At 34.5% G+C, this 16,466-nt stretch overlaps 1 protein-coding gene and 2 long non-coding RNA genes across 3 annotated transcripts; all 3 read right to left on the reverse strand.

The window, feature by feature from the left end:
* Nucleotides 1–13,737: 13,737 nt before the first annotated feature.
* Nucleotides 13,738–14,579, reverse strand: LOC136971376 (uncharacterized). The gene is made up of 3 exons (XR_010880156.1): nucleotides 14,448–14,579; nucleotides 14,156–14,285; nucleotides 13,738–13,768 (listed from the first exon to the last, which is right to left on the reverse strand). It is a non-coding gene; the product is annotated as an uncharacterized lncRNA (long non-coding RNA).
* Nucleotides 14,580–14,668: 89 nt separating this feature from the next.
* Nucleotides 14,669–15,579, reverse strand: LOC136971364 (uncharacterized). Its single transcript, XM_067265806.1, has 4 exons — nucleotides 15,522–15,579; nucleotides 15,032–15,464; nucleotides 14,773–14,959; nucleotides 14,669–14,680 (listed from the first exon to the last, which is right to left on the reverse strand). Exons 1-4 carry the CDS (start codon nucleotides 15,577–15,579, stop codon nucleotides 14,669–14,671), a joined length of 690 nt encoding a protein of 229 aa, XP_067121907.1.
* Nucleotides 15,580–15,591: 12 nt separating this feature from the next.
* Nucleotides 15,592–16,200, reverse strand: LOC136971377 (uncharacterized). Its single transcript, XR_010880157.1, has 3 exons — nucleotides 15,938–16,200; nucleotides 15,705–15,790; nucleotides 15,592–15,620 (listed from the first exon to the last, which is right to left on the reverse strand). It is a non-coding gene; the product is annotated as an uncharacterized lncRNA (long non-coding RNA).
* Between the last annotated feature and the right edge of the window lie 266 nt (nucleotides 16,201–16,466).

Genomic DNA, 16,466 nt, shown 5'->3' on the forward strand with positions numbered 1-16,466 from the left:
ACTTCCAACGATCACAACCTGTTGTTAGCAAGCCAAAATCAACTTGTTGGCGAGATGAAACCAGACCAACTTCAACTTACTTTCTTCCTTGTTTATATGGAGACTCTAGCCTGTTGGCTTTTTCTTTGAAGTGCACTACTTAGCCGTTAGGCAAAGCAGTTAGTGCGGTACACGAAATGTTCCAAGGCTTCCATATGTTGATGAGGAGGAAGTTCGGCTCGTGGCCAGTATATGGGAGTTAAAATGTGAACAATAGTGAGATCAAAGGTCAAGGAACGACCCAATTCTTGGCAGGCCCACGCATACTGCGGGCAAACTAGCCAATAATGAGTAGATGTTTCTGATGCCACAGTGGGGACAATCAGCTGAGAGGCACAGGCGTCGTGAGTAAAGAAACCCGTTCAACGGGGCTGTATCAGTTCTAAGACGGGCCAATAGAGTTTCAGTGTGACGTGACAATGCGTGATGATAGATCCAAAAGAAGAAAGGTCAGAGATGGTTGTGACCTTCTCTCTGGAGAATAGTGGACCAGGTGTCAGTGTAGGTACGAGTAATCCATTCCTGCAAACTATAAATGAGGTCACGTGCCACGAAAGGCCTCCACCAGGAGCCGGTGAGAATATCATTCCTCACTGCCTGGTCAGCAGCTTCGTTAACATGGATGTCAACGTGACCCGGAGTCCAACCGATTTCGAGGGGATGGGATGTGAACTGATTGTGGCAGCTAGCTCGATGATGACTGCCGGAAAAGAAAAACTGACATTGGCAACTGCCTGGAGGACGGATTTACCGTCCGAAAGGATGGTTGTAGGACTGTTAAGGCAGGCGCTGATATGAACTGCCGATTGAATACCAAGAGCTTCTGCACCAAAAACGCTGTAGTTGGTATGGAACAACCATGTTTCCTTCACAGTGTGGGCTGGAATGATCATACCGAATGCCATCTGTGAGTGAGATTTTGAGGTGTCAGCCCCAATAAGAGACCAACCCTGCCAGGTGGTTGCTTGTAACTCAGCAAACCGAGCACTCAAGGCAGCCAGAGGTTCGCTGGTAGAGTTCAGGAAGTCGTCTAGACGTATGTGAGTAAGGATGCTTACAGAGCCTGAGGGCACATGCCTCTGACAGTAGAGGTGAGAGATTGGCAGGCCCTCCTGATGGGTCTGGGAGAGAACTCTGGAAAGGGTGCCATCGGTAATAGTCTAGATGAGAGGATGTGCGGAAGATCATGTGAAGAGGGCTATATTGGCCTCTCGAGAGGTGAGTGATGGCGTGCGATATAGCTGGACTCAGCATATAATGACAGAAGCTGTGTATATTTGGGCACTCCCAAGGCAGTGCGAAGAGCTTCGTGAATGGGTTTTTCGATGCGGCGGATAATAGTTGGGGGAGCCCAGAGGTCTGCCATGTAGAATGTGAACGAGACGGGCGAGAACGCTTCGCTGCAGGACACCTTGAACAAAGGCGTGGGGAGATAATGTGCCACGCCAGCGAACTCAAAAAGAACTGTGTAAGAGGAACGAGTTAAGCCAGGACAAGAGCCTCCCTCCGATACCAAAATGCTCCAACTTCACCAGGAGCTCGTCTTGACACAGAGTTGTATGCTCCTTCTGAATCAAGTGCAACTAGATAAACCCAGTGCCTTCTTGCCCAGGCCACGGTTATATGGTGATGTAACGTAATTAGGGCCTCTTCTACCCCCCTGGTAGGGGAGAAAACCAAAATGATGGTGATGAAAGATGTCAGAGTGGAAGACCAGTTATGAATGTGGTACAGAATCAGATGTTCGAATAATTTAGTGACATGAGAGTACAAGAGATGGGCCTATACAACGCCTGATCATTAATTATAATTTTTATATAATCAAAACTTATATAAAATAAAAATTTCGTTTGAAAAATTATTTCAAAATTAGACTTTTTTAATTGAATATTTAAAAAATTTTGAGATAATTCTTAATTAGATTTCATCGGGAGACCTGACTGAAAGAATCAATGATCATCAATGTGGCATATGCCGCGAAGACTTTTAAAAGTCTATTTTTGCAAATAAAGAATATAATCAAAATTTATATAAAATGAAAATTTCGTTTAAAATGTTATTTTAAAATTAAGAGTTTTAATTGAATATTTAATAAATGTTTAAATAATTCCATAATTAGAGATCATCGGGAAACCCGAGCGGAAGAAAAGAAAAATGTCACATATGCCACAAAGTCTTTCCATGGAAATCAACATTAGAAAGACTCTGATTTATTTTTATGTTATAAAGATTATATTAAATTAAATTTAAATATTTCAAATAATAAGTTTTTTTTCGTCAAGGTTTGATCATATATTCAAAAATAACTGTTTCTAGGATAGAGTTAAGTTCTATTAATAAAGTGGATAAAACTTCTAATTTCCTGTGTTTCATGTTCCAAATATTATATTATGCAATTATTTATAAATACTGATAAAACTGAAATATTGATAGGAACTGTTTAATATTTTTCTTAGCCATAGTTCTTTATGAAAAATTTTCTTTTATTATAGAAATAGAGAAGATATGTAGGAAAAAATAAATTTTATACAAAATCATTTAAACATGAAAGAGTGGATTTAAAGTAGATTAGGACTTGAATAATAAGTTTTTTTTTTTTTTCTGTTTCCATGATAGTGTTTTCTGCTACGATGAAAAATATTCATACATGCCATGTACAATATTAAGCATTAATATGAAACCCAGTGAATTTTGTTTCTAATTGAAACTACTTACTCTAATAACTAAACAAACAAATACAACTCTTGTAAACTTTTTCCTTCTTCAACAATTACGATAAATATATGTTTTCATCAACTGATTATTCCATTATTTTCCTTTCTGAATTTTTGTTATATTAATTCGATCACTGAAATAATACAATGCTTTTATCTCTTCTTTGAAATGATCATAGTGCAATTTTGGTTAAGCGATACAGTATTTTGACGTATTTTATAGAATTTTCACCTCGCGTATGATTTAATTTATGAAATAATGTCACATGCGATGAATGCTGCAACTTGATGCATTAAAATTCTTATGAATATACGTGGTCATGCATTAGGGCTGTTCTTTCATTACATATCCAACCAAACCCAAAATGGGTTTGAAAAAATGCTGATATAACAGAAGAGTTTCTATTTTATTTACACGAGGCAAAATTTTGCATATATAATTATTTGACTTGTTGTGATTATGCAAGTAATTTATTTTTAATAAATGCACTTTACAGTTTAATAATACAGTATTATTATGTGTTGTAATAGATAATCATTGAACATTGTTGACCTAAAGATCAATTTCCTTGGGGATAAAAAAATAAATATATGTCTAAAGAAATTAAAATTCGAAATTGCTTATTATCGATAAAAATTTTGTTTTTAGTTTTAAGTTTTAATTAATACACGTAATGTAAATACATAATAGAGAATATCGTCCCAATAGAAAACGCTTAGGTAACAGCAAAATATCAGAGAGTCAATAAAATAGTAAAATATATATATATAAGACGTACAAAATAATGGCATTGAAACATGAAATAAAAATATTAAAATTATACACACAAAAATCGGAACAACATGTATGTAAAAGAAATGTCGAACAGAGATGTTAAATGTGTGGTGACTGTCAACAGTTAATTCTTTACTTACATTATATATTTGACTTTGATTATATTATGCTGTAAAATTATAATTTAAATATGAGGCTGTCGTGTTATTGTATGGGTCTTGTTACGCGACGAAACAGTTCGCACTGAAGTGGGTAGTAAATTTTAGTCAAAATGAACTTAGATTGGTCTAAAGGATTTACTGTACGTATGTACAGTCTAGAGCAGTGATCCTCAAAGTGGGAGTCACGAAAAATATTTGGGGGGGGGTCGCTGAAAAATTGATGCCAGATCAATTTTTTCAAATATTTTATAAATTTACTATGGATTCATGTTTAGAAATAATAGAAATAAAAAATATATAAATTAATTTTTACTTAAATAAATTGCACATATAAATAATATAAATATTTAAATACGAGCCTCACCCCCTCTCTCCGGGATGTTTTTTGACACACTTATTCTTCGGGGGTCCTTTGAAATTTTTAAGTGCAGAAGGGGGGGCGCGGTTCAAAAAGTTTGAGAAACACTGGTCTAGAGCAATGAAATTGTCGCCAGATAGATCGATTGCGCAGCTCAGGAAGTTGATCACGTAATACGCCAGAATGTCCTACCTGTTAGCAAAGGTGTTTCAGGTGGACTGGTCCGATTTGCGCCGTAATAGGGGTGAGGAAATCGAGCTGGAAGGACTAATTGTGCAGTCAAGCGTGATGCAGGTTGACATTACTAATCGCTCATCGCTTGCCTAATGCTGGGTTCGAAGCATCGATCGTTTGTTTTTTTTTATTGTAAATTTCCGCCACTGATCATCAGAAATATGATTTTATCTGTTATTTTCATACTTTTCTTTCCTTATAATGTTTTATTCACGTTTATTTTCCTGTAATTTGAGACGATACGGCTTTAAAATAAACAGATCAGGTCTCACTTGCCAATAGACTATCTCAACTTTCACAGACTGTTGTCGGTTCCTTTGTAATCGGAGAGGAGGAGATCGGGTGTCAATGTCCAGTGTTAAGTGTTTATTGCTTTTGCCGTAATCTGAGTAGAGCGGGAGAGGTCACTTAATAAACCTCCAAGTGTTTTATTACCCTTTAAACAACTCCTCCCCACTTGTTATTCTTAGTAATCGGAGAAGGGTAGATCGTGGGTCAAGGTCAGTAAAAGTTTATTACTTTAGCAACAGGGTGTCATATGAGCTGCCACCCACTCCCCACCCTTAATGACAACAACGCGCTAAGTGTTTTATTACTATGTAAACAAAAACTCCTTTCCCTGTCAGAAATGGGTCAGATGTCAAGGCTACTGTTTGATTGTATTGAACAGAATGCTGTCCTTGATATTTACGAATCATTTTGTCAAAACTGTTTACTTTTAATACCTTTCTTGTAATTTATTTCTGCCTCGGTTATAAAATTGCTTTTTATCATGTTTTAAATCTGCGCGTTTTATAATACGCTTGTATGAAGTAACGAATTAAAGTTGAAATGCACATTTCGTTGTTTCATAAAATATTTATTGATTTTGATCAGAGTTCAAGTTTGCAAAAATGTTTCCATATCTCTACATCTTCGTTATTACATATATATGAATAAAATATATTGTCATTTTATAAACAGATCTTATTGAATTCAATTTGTTTTATTTTATTGTATTTATATTCATATTATATTCGAATTCACCTTTTTATAATTTGTAAATATGTACGTATCACATTATATTTCATTCGTTTAATTCTATACTACTTATGTAAAAACTATTTTTATATCATTTAATTTCCTTTTATATGTTTTTAATTAGTTTTTTAAGCTAATGCGACCTAATCTACGAATGGCAGCTTCCCACGCATCAGATAGAATTCTACGAGAAAGCCATCATTGCAGGCGTAAAGTTGCCTCTGTAAAGTTGTTTATCCGGGAAACATGCCATTCAGGAGTCATTTTCGACATTTTAAAAGAATATAAATATACACACTTTTTTATATTTTTAATGAATATTTATTTCAATAATCAAAAGCTATACATTCTTCTGGGCATGATTTCGAAAGAAGCCTTCTAATGAATAAGGTTAAACTTCAGATTCAGATTTTTTATTAAATAAAACATACTACAAACAGTATATACTTGGTGCTGCTTTCGCATAACCAAGTGTTGGCACAGTGCAGGTATACAGGGTTTGAACAGTTGGTGTACCATGAATAAAAGTTACAATAAAAGTGTTAAAAAAAAACAAAGAATAAATGCAGAATTAAACTAAGACTAAAACTAATAACAGAACATAAACATAAAAGACATAAAATACAAAAGAACAATGAAAATATACAATATGTACTAGACTAGCCCGTGGTTACAGGAAGAAGGGACATGAAAAGGACAGACTAAACAAAGTATACATGTAGATTACACTACAGAACTAGTAGCCACTCACAGTGGTGCGGGAGAAATACATAGAGATGAGGTTAAGGAAGGCTTCATAAGAGTCTTTGTCGCGTAGGCAGGAGTCATGGTTGGTCCAGTTGTGCCCATGGGAGTCGATTGTTGTCCTTAGAAAATGGCGTTCTAGTTCGAGCAAGGGGCAGTCATAGATGTAATGTACACTACTGTCACTGACACCACAAAGAGAGCAGGTAGAGTTGTTCGCACCAGCAAATCTGGCGAGATAGGACTGAAAACGGCCATGGCCGGTGAGAAACTGCGTGATGTAATGACTTGGTTTGTACCAATTGAAGGACATAAAGTTACTGATGCAGGGAATGAATTTGTGGGTGACAGGATGGTTGCGGTTGTCCCAATCATGCTGCCAAGTAAGAAGCAGATTCTGCCAGAGGATGGTTTTGAGAGTCTTGATGTTGAATTTGTTGTAGGAGACGGGGAGATTAATGTCAACAGAAGCAGCCTTGGCCAGGGCATCAGCCCTCTCATTTCCATGAGTGCCCTGATGGGTGCGTGTCCAATACATAAATATGCGGTTGTTGGAGTTGAAGACCAAGTTTTGGATATCAGTAGAGATTGGATGGGAAGATTGTTTACCTAAAAGAGCGATGGATGATGCACTGTCAGTAATGATGGCAATATTTTTATTGTTTAGGTTGTTAGTCCAGACGATGGCCATTTTGATGGCATAGAGTTCAGCCTGGAAGACATTGCAATGATTAACCAGCCTAAACTGGCCCGATGTGGTTTCCTGACAGTGCTGAAATACAACATAGCTGCAACCGACCTTTGCGTCTGTCTTCGAGCCATCTGTGAAGATCTCAAAGTCAACGTGGGATGGTTGGTCGAAAATGATGCTAGAAGGGGTCGCAGGGTGCTGGAAATTTGCAAAACTTATGCCCTTTTCGAAGTCCTCGTGATGAATAAGTTGTCTACCAGTGTGAACATCTTGACCCTTTTTAATTTGCCAGAGATTGAGATGAGAGGTAATAATGAGATTGATAGGAGCTTTCTTCGCCAAGACTTGAAGGGGAATGTTAGGAGAAGTAGAGTAGGCCTTGGTGATCTGTATGAGAGCTCTTCGCTGTGCTGCAATCAGCCTACGCTTGATATAAGACTTATGGACTGCGCCTCCCCAGCTGCCGCAGGCATATGTGATGATGGGAATGAAGATCTGGTTATAGATTACATCCATAGCGTCAGAGGCCAGTCCCCATTGACCTCTCACAATGCGCGCAAAGGCATTAAAGATTCTGCCAGTGCGATTGGTGATGTAGTCAATGTGAGAGTTCCAGAGTAGTCGATGGTCAAGGATCACGCCTAGGTAATTAATAGTTTTTTCGACCTTAACAGTTTGCACACCCATTTTGATGCTGGGGACTCTAAGGTAAAGATGTTGTCGTCTGGGCTTGTTAAAAACAATGCATCTAGTTTTGTTGGGATTGAAGGTAAGCTTGTGATGTGTAGCCCAACTTAAAATGTTTTCGAGAATGCGATTTCCATGTTGCTCAAGGGCCGCACAGGACCGGCCGCCAAAAAGGACCAAAACATCGTCAGCATATGCTATCAGATTGTGATGGCCAAAGTCCTGGGAGAGGAAGTCGTTGAAGAGGACATTCCAAAGAATGGGGCCACACACTGAGCCCTGCGGGCAGCCACGAACAACCCTGTGAAGAACAGTGTGTCCCCCACAGCGCAAAGTAGCTGTTCTGTCGTTAAGATATCTTTCACATTCTTAAAGACTATTGGCAGGACAGTCCATGTTCCTGAGGTTTTTAAGGATCAGGGGCCACCAGGCACTATCAAATGCCTTGTCGATGTCAAGGCTGATGGCCAGAACGTACTTATTACTTTCCAGTAGGTGGTTGATACAGTTAACTGCATGACAAATAGCATCAGCTGAGGATTTTTGGGGACAGAAGCCAAACTGAGTATCTTGGATAAGGTGGTTAACCTCCAGGTGCCAGAGAAGCCTGTTGTTGATGAGTCGCTCCAAAACCTTACCCAGAACTGGTTAAACTATTGTAAACAACCTGGTGTTTTGAAATAAAATAAATATAAATATTTTACATGGCATAATTAAACGTCACACATTGCATTATTGCCACATAATTCAGATGCAATGTATCGCCAAGAGCAATACATTGCATCTGAATTTGATTTCCCCTCCCTTTTTGCAATCTCACCATTTTATTGCTTACTGATTACGTTTTGTAAGTTCAGAAAAAAAAAAAACACGAAGTATATTGGTTTGTTATTATCCAATAAAACAATCGAAAATTTCTTTGAACATGATTTGTTAATGGGTATTAGCCACACCTTGTTCTACTTGCTTGATTGGGCATTTTTATTGGTCACACCCTGCATACAGCTATTGGCCGTGAATCGTTACCGAACTATATCAGAATCGCGAATCATAGATAACAAATAAATCTAAGCAACCAATCTGCCAGCAATACACATTAATGACAAGTAACAGTTATAATAACGATAACGTTTAATTGTGCAATGTTTTTATCACTTCTTAGAAAACCACACAGATTAGAAATGACTATTTACATTTATTAAACTTTAACAGTAAAAATAAAAACGTTGTCTTGACATATACAGTAAAAATAAAAATGTCGTCTTGACATATACAAGAAAAATAAAAATGCCGTCTTGACATATACAGTAAACGAACATCGCAGATGGAGGGGAGAGGGTCAGTAACTCGTCCACAACCTCATTCAATCGTGAGGGCATACTTGCGACAAGTTTGTCACATAGTTTGCCCCCATGAAGGTCCTCCCAGCGACCTCTGACAAGTTCCCAGAGTGTGCTGGGAGTTGCCGGCTGAATGAGGCCGTCAGAGAGGCGAGCCCAAACATGCTCTATTGGGTTTAGATCTGCCCCTCTCCCCGGCCATCCCATGTCAATGATGTCTGGATGATCTTCGAATCATGTTTTGACAATTCCGGCGGTGTGTACCGGGGAGCGGTCGTGGATGAAATGAAATGGATGTTCTCCATAGATGGCCCTCACCGTCGGCAACAAGACCTCTTCAAGTATTTCTATATATTGGACAGCGGTGAGGTTACTGTCTATACGGACCAACTCCCCGGGACCTGCGGCAGTCATCCATCCCCAAACGGCTGTAAACAGAATACGTCAATAAAGTTGCGATTTATGAAATGAACATGCCGATATGTTGTCATGTTCAAAGAGTTAAGGACATAAATACACGAAAACACTAAATTTAAAAACTCACCTAACGAGAAGTGACCACTTTTTTGGGTGCGCCACATGTATTCTGTGTTATGGCATGTGCCTGGTGGTTGGCGCACCCACTTGCTCCCACAGGAACCTGATGAGAAGACTTTTTCATCTGAAAACACTACGGATGACCAGTCCATTACTGTCCAGTTTTGATACTGTTGGGCGAACCCAAGACGGTTGAATTGGTTGCCGATAGTTAAGGCCTGTTTCTCGGCCGCCCTTCTTCCAAATAAGTTCGCTTCTCGCAACCTATTAATGAAATATATATATATTAACCTGTTTCTTACATTTCTGTATACGCAAGAACATGTTAATAAAGTTGTATTTCTGGCGGTTCATTATATTGATAGAAATATATTTCGAATGATGTTTGAGTATTATATTGCAAATGCTACATACCTTCTTTTTACTGTATCTGTTGATACATCTAAATTCAATTCGTTTCTCAAAGTTGCTGCAGACTTGAACGGGTTGTCTTTGCTGCAAGACTGCAGTTCAGCGTCCTGTTCTTCTGTCGTTTTTCGTTTACGGCCTTTCGCCTTGCCCGGGGACACGGAACCTGTGTCCCGGTACAACTTATCAACTCGTTCTGTTCAGCGAATTGTAATGTCAAACATTTCTGCAATTTCATCAGAAGGTGTTCCTTCGTTGTTGTGACGTATTATTAGTGAGTGTATTTCCGGAGTTATCGCTTTCGGCATCTTGCCTCGATTAATCCAGCAGGTCATCACGTACTTTATATACTGTTGCTCCCCGTGGCAATTCAATTTAATTCCATGCTAACAGACATAAACAATATAGACAAAAATCTGCCATTAATTTCTATCTATGTCTTTTTTTTAATTACTGCATATGTTGACCTCTAATATTCTGATATATGCAAAACAGTAGGGAAATGACCCTTTGAATTCACAAAGGGTCAACACATGCAGTAATTAAAAAAAAGACATTAATATTAATAAAACAAATATTATAAAGTAATATTAATAAAATTTTTCGATCCCAAAATCATTTTTATATTATTTGTCTTTATATGTAATTTAGATTTCATATTAATTTAATTCAATAATTTTAATATTTATAATTTCATAATCAAATATTGTTGCTTTACTTTAATGACATTCATATAAAATTCTCTTTTTTTCTTTAAAACATTCAAACTTTTTTAAATAATTAATGACCGTCTTTTAAAACACTCAAAAGTGTAATGAATTATCAAATTCTTCTCTATTACTTAGGTGTGGCAAACTATCATTCATTGTCACAAAGGTCTTTTTTACCATGTCAACAAAGAACTATGGCAAGCTAAGGTGCTTCCCATAAATATAAAGGCACAACACAACTTGTTATGCATATAAAAGCTAAACTAATTATCACAACAGAACCAATTTAATTTTGAGGTAGTTACAACTTACAAGTAAACATACTTTTTTAGTATGTAATTATATTGTTTAACAACTTAACAATAAATTAATTTAAATTAAATTAAAATCACGTTTCTCTCTGTCCCAAAAATATAAAGGCATAAAATACAAAATAACTAGAACAGTAGAATGTATTGTTACAAATCTTTAATAATAATCCACTAATAACTAATACACTTCCCCCTTTTCACTAGAACCTTGTAGATACAGTCTGACATTGATTGTATAAGTTTTTGAAGAACTGTCGGCCTTGACAGGAGATTAACCTGCTCCATTAATTCAGTGATCTGCGTTTGGAGCTCTTTTATAGCTGCGTGTGTGCTATTTTCGTTCCTTGCAAAATGAGTTTCAGCAATTTGTGGCAGTGTGAGCTCGAGAATTTTATCAGCCATTTGGGCTAATTTGTCCAAATCCCCATCGGAAACAGATAGAATTGCCTGAGTTTCTTTGGGTAAACGCTGAATCCATAGTGTTCTTAAAAATTTTTCTCCAACTTTATTACTAGCTAGTTGTCGCGTTTTACGTAAAAGATGAGATGGTTTATCATCTCCCAAAACGGCATTAGACAGCAAATCTTTCACGCGTTTTTGTTCGGAATTGGAAATAAGAACAGAAAATTTCCGTAATAATACATTTTTTGGACATCAACATCCAAGTCAAAAAAGGACATTTATCAACCAGTGTTTTCGTTAAACCAACCCACAGTCCCTTTTACATCCCCTCGCAATCAAATGATCCATATCATTATAAGATGGCAGCATTCCAGGCTCTAACCAGAAGGGCCCTTCTATATTGTGACAACGTTATGGACAGAGAAAAGGAAATTGACAGAATTCTACAAGTAGCTGAAGCCTTAAGGTACAAGAAAGACACGATAACAGGATTTGTTAGAAGATGCGAGAAGAGCATAACAAGAGGCTCAAAACAAGGTCCTGGTATAATCACAAAATTCACTTATAACAGATATGCAAAAGACATTATGAAAGAAATTTAGGACTGCAAAGAGTCAACAATAATTTTAAAAAGAGCCCCAAACCTGTATAAAATTTTAAGAAATGACAAGGATAGCATTAAGAAGGAAGAAAAAGCAGGTGTCTATAGGTTACTGTACGAAAACACACAGCTGGAAATTAGGAAAGATTATATCGGAGTTACAACAAGGAATTTGAGTGTAAGACTCAAGGAGCACAAGTATAACATCAGAGAAAGTTCCAACGCAATGGTACTATCACAGATGGCTCAGACCCAAAGCTCGGTAGTTAAATGGATAAAGTGGACATTATCAAACCCATGAGCTCCCCAACACTAGCAAAGACTGCTGAGAAAATAGAGATTTATAAGAGAAAACTAGAAGAGACATGTATAAATGCGAGGGACACGGAAGGCCTTCCATCGGCCTGGAAGTATATTGTTAAAATGTCTGCCAGGAACTCATATCTTACACGTTAATTTTATTGTTCTAAATAGTATTAGTTGATACTTATATTTAGTAGTATTTATGAATTTATTTTTAATTTTTTTTATTCTTTGTTTTAATATATATATATATTTTATACATTACTCATATATTATTTTTTAATCCGTTGTCAGTTTTTTTTGAAATTTAAATATTTGTATTCGATCTTGTGGAACGGAAATGTTCCAATTGTCTGTTTTCAACCTGATGATGGCCTTTGGAATAGGTCGAAAACATTTGTTTTAAATAGACTTTCTCAGCAACGATAAAGGTGTTTGGTTATTGTCTCTATTTACTTCATGTTTTGTTTCTTTAATAATAATTTTATGTATACATTGAAGAATATTGATGAAAGAATGCATCCTTGACAAACTTGTATTTAAATCTTTGCATTTCATTTTTTGGGCTGGAATTTGAAAAAAATTGTAGACCTAGAAATTCCTACTGTTGTCTGTCTTTCCTTGATCTTGAGAACAGAGATAGATGAAATCTGTGGCCAGATGTGCCACTAAGGTCATCCTTGATTAACTATACATGAACTTTTGATGCAAACCAGAAGTCACGTTATTTCACTTCAAAACTTTTCCTCTGACAGCAGTTAATAGATGACCAGCACGACTCTATTGTTAAAGGAAAAATATGATGTACAGTACAGGGGCAAGCCATTACTAATAATTTGAGGTGTAGAGCATATATTTTGAATTAAATAAATTAAAAATATGATTAAAACTGCAGCCTGGCATTGTGACATTGTCACAATAAGTAATTGCTTGGTATTTTCTAATTCTTTGCTTCTTCTAATATTTGATATATGATTCTCTTATATTGAAATTTTTATCACTTCAATTTGCACAACATTTTAGTGTGATCTAATTTGGAGTGACAAAAGGATTTTTTGTAATAGAATAAAAGAGCATAATTGAAACATTGGTGTTATAAATGTATCATATTAGGTAATGGAAAAAGCATTTACCAGAAATAGCATACTTCAGTGGAATGATATTAAACTCATTGAAAATATTATTAACAAAATTAGAAAAATTGCAGTGCAATGCAGATCTAGGAACATAGCTGGAAAGAAAACGTTAACAACAATAAAGACTCATTGTTGGTATAATATATAATAGTTTTAATAAAGAAACAAATAAATTTTTTAAATTTTTCTAACAGGAAATAAAGGAAATGCAGCATCATATGTTCTATTGATTACATTAGATAATATTTTAAAAAATTTTTAAAACGTCATACTTCAAAGAAAAAACATCTTTTAGTTAATATCGAAAACAACACGACTCATTTTCATAATTTCAAATTGTCATAACATACTGTAATATAATTTATAACAAGACATTTAAATACCTGGGACGAAGATTGAGTTTTCGCATTCGAATGCAGTCGTACCATGTGCGCTTTTAAATGTATCTTTTGTTTGAATGTTTTTTTACAGATCTCGCACTTAAATGGTCGTTCTTCCTTATGAGATCTCATATGTCTTTCTAATGTTGATTTCCATGGAAAGACTGTGGCATATGTGACATTTTTCTTTTCTTCTGCTCGGGTCTCTCGATGATCTCTAATTATGGAATTACTTAAACATTTATTAAATATTCAATTAAAACTCTTAATTTTAAAATAATAATATTTTAAACGAAATTTTCATTTCATATAAATTTTGATTATATTCTTTATTTACAAAAATAGACTTTTAAAAGTCTTTGCGGCATATGCCACATTGATGATCATTGATTCTTTCAATCAGGTCTCCTGACGAAATCTAATTAAGTTGGATAAGTTTGTAATTGTATATTAAAATCAACAGATAATTCAGCTGTTGTGTGTTTAAAAGTCAATGTGAAAAGAGTTGATTATTTACAGGAATTTATGGTAGTTGTTTAGTTGTATATCCTTGTATATCCTAACATATATATAAGAATATCATAAATTCATCAAAATTCTTTACCTGGAATTGTTGAATAAGCTATTAGAAAATCTGCATGAGCAGGAATTTTATAAACTTGGCTAATTCCATCAGTTGTATCTAAACTGTCTGCAAGTAAAACTCCATGATCCAATCTATCACCTTGACAAGCCTAAAAGAAAACAGAAAATTATATCCTTTCTATTCCGACTTATGGATCTCAAATATAACTAAAAAATTTTTTCAAAACATTTATAAAATGAACTTAAAAAATCTTAAAGTTAATAAAAAGTTAAAACGAAATTAATTCGCAGAGAAAAATATCATTTATTACTTTGACAATGCTCCTAAATGCATTTCGCCTTTACCAGGCCTCTTCAGTAGGTTTAACATTACATTTACAAAGCTCATTTTTCGACAGTAACTCAGTGGAGAAAACCACTTAAATGATTTACAAAGACTTCCCAGCATTCCACTGTTAACACTCCCGTATTCAAATTTACATTGTTACTTTGCATAATAATGGCAAAGTGTTCTTTAACTTTTCGTTTTACATTATTTTTCTCTCTAAATACAATTTTTAACTTATTAACATTTATATTACAATTATTAATATTACAATGTTGGAAGATAGGAGAATTACTAATTTTTAATCTTACAGCGGCTAGATGTTCCGACAATCTGATTTTTAATTTTCTTTTAGTTTCACCAACATAATAACTGGGGTTGTTACATGTGCATTCTAATCTGTAAACTACTCCATCTTCTTCCAATAAATCTTTTTTGTTGTTAGTACTTCTTACAATCATCAGTTCCGATAACCTATTATTTTGGGATGGAGCCAATCTAATTAATTTTTGATTAAGAAACTTATTATATTTTTCATAAATACCTTTGATATATGGAAAGGATACATACTGCTTTATTTCTTGACGTTGTTTAACTTTAAATCTATTTTTAAGAAATCTATTGTACCATTTAGTTAATAATTTTCTCGGATATCCATTTAAGATGTATTTCCTATGTGTATTTACAATCTCTTTATTCCTTTGGTCTATATTTGTTGTTCTAGAAAAAATCTTTGTTATTTCCATTAAATATACATTATATTTTTGGTTTAAAGGACAATATGATTTGAAATTAATTACTTTTTTCGTATTACATGGTTTTTCAAATTTACAACATTCCAAATGATCATCAAAACGTTTGATTGTTATATCCAAATAATTTAACTGATTATTTAATTCATGCTCTTGAGTAAATTTAATATTTGGATTAATGTTATTAGCTTGTTCCAAGATTTGCAAATTTGGTGTTACAGCACTATTATATATGATCAAAATGTCATCAGCTTTTAATAAACACAAATTATATTTCTTTAAAAATTTCTTAATTCTATTATATTAACCTGTATAGTATTTTGCTTTACAATCTAAAATGTACCCGTCTTTAACTTCTAGTTTCATTAAATCTTCACATATTTTAATTCGAAGCTCCTCCTTTTCTTCTTTTTTAAGATTACATTGAAATATTACATCTTCTATATCTGCTATGGTATTTATTATTCTATTAGAAAAAGGAAAATTCATACCAGCACCATACGACAAGAATCGTGTAAAATCTTCTTATTAGACAAATTCAAGACTAAATTTCTTTGCCATTCTAATTTCTCTTGTTCTGGTGGATAATCAAAGCGTTTATACAACTTAACGTTTTTATTTTTTATATAATTCTTATTTTTAAATGAATTTAAAGTTACGTTTTTCTTTTTTAAATCTTTTTTAAAAACTTTAATTTGTTTGGATATAAAACTAATTGATTTACCTTTCTTCTTGATAACTGATTTGATTATTAATCTCTCTATCTTCCATATATCTTCTTTACAAATGTCTTTCCTAATAGATTTTCTTAACTGGAGTGTTCTTGAAGTGGTTTCCTCCCGAAGATGACATTTAAAGAACTGTATATCTGTGATGTATCTTTCCCTCTGCTCATATAATTCCTCCAACCTCCGATCCAAATCCATCTTTCTTGACCAGCTGAATATTCAAAATAATTATCAAAACGATGGAGTCAGATTCTATTCTTTAAATTTACTTGTTAAAAGTATACGGAAAATTATTTCCTTTCTATTCCGACTTATGGATCTCAAATATAACTAAAAAATTTTTTCAAAACATTTATAACTTTTTATTAACTTTAAGATTTTTTAAGTTCATTTTATAAATGTTTTGAAAAAATTTTTTAGTTATATTTGAGATCCATAAGTCGGAATAGAAAGGAAATAATTTTCCGTATACTTTTAACAAGTAAATTTAAAGAATAGAATCTGACTCCATCGCTTTGATAATTA

Source organism: Centruroides vittatus, unplaced genomic scaffold, assembly GCF_030686945.1.
Source record: "Centruroides vittatus isolate TY-2023 unplaced genomic scaffold, ASM3068694v2 contig_2480, whole genome shotgun sequence".
Taxonomy (NCBI): Eukaryota; Metazoa; Arthropoda; class Arachnida; order Scorpiones; family Buthidae; genus Centruroides; species Centruroides vittatus.

Coding starts and splice junctions, on each gene's coding strand:
- LOC136971364 (XM_067265806.1), bottom strand. CDS start 15,579: ATGAAACTAGAAGTTAAAGACGGGTACATTTTAGATTGTAAAGCAAAA. Junction 15,465..15,521: donor TAAAGCAAAATACTATACAG/GTTAATATAATA, acceptor GTTTATTAAAAG/CTGATGACATTTTGATCATA. Junction 14,960..15,031: donor CAACGTCAAGAAATAAAGCA/GTATGTATCCTT, acceptor AAAATTAATTAG/ATTGGCTCCATCCCAAAATA.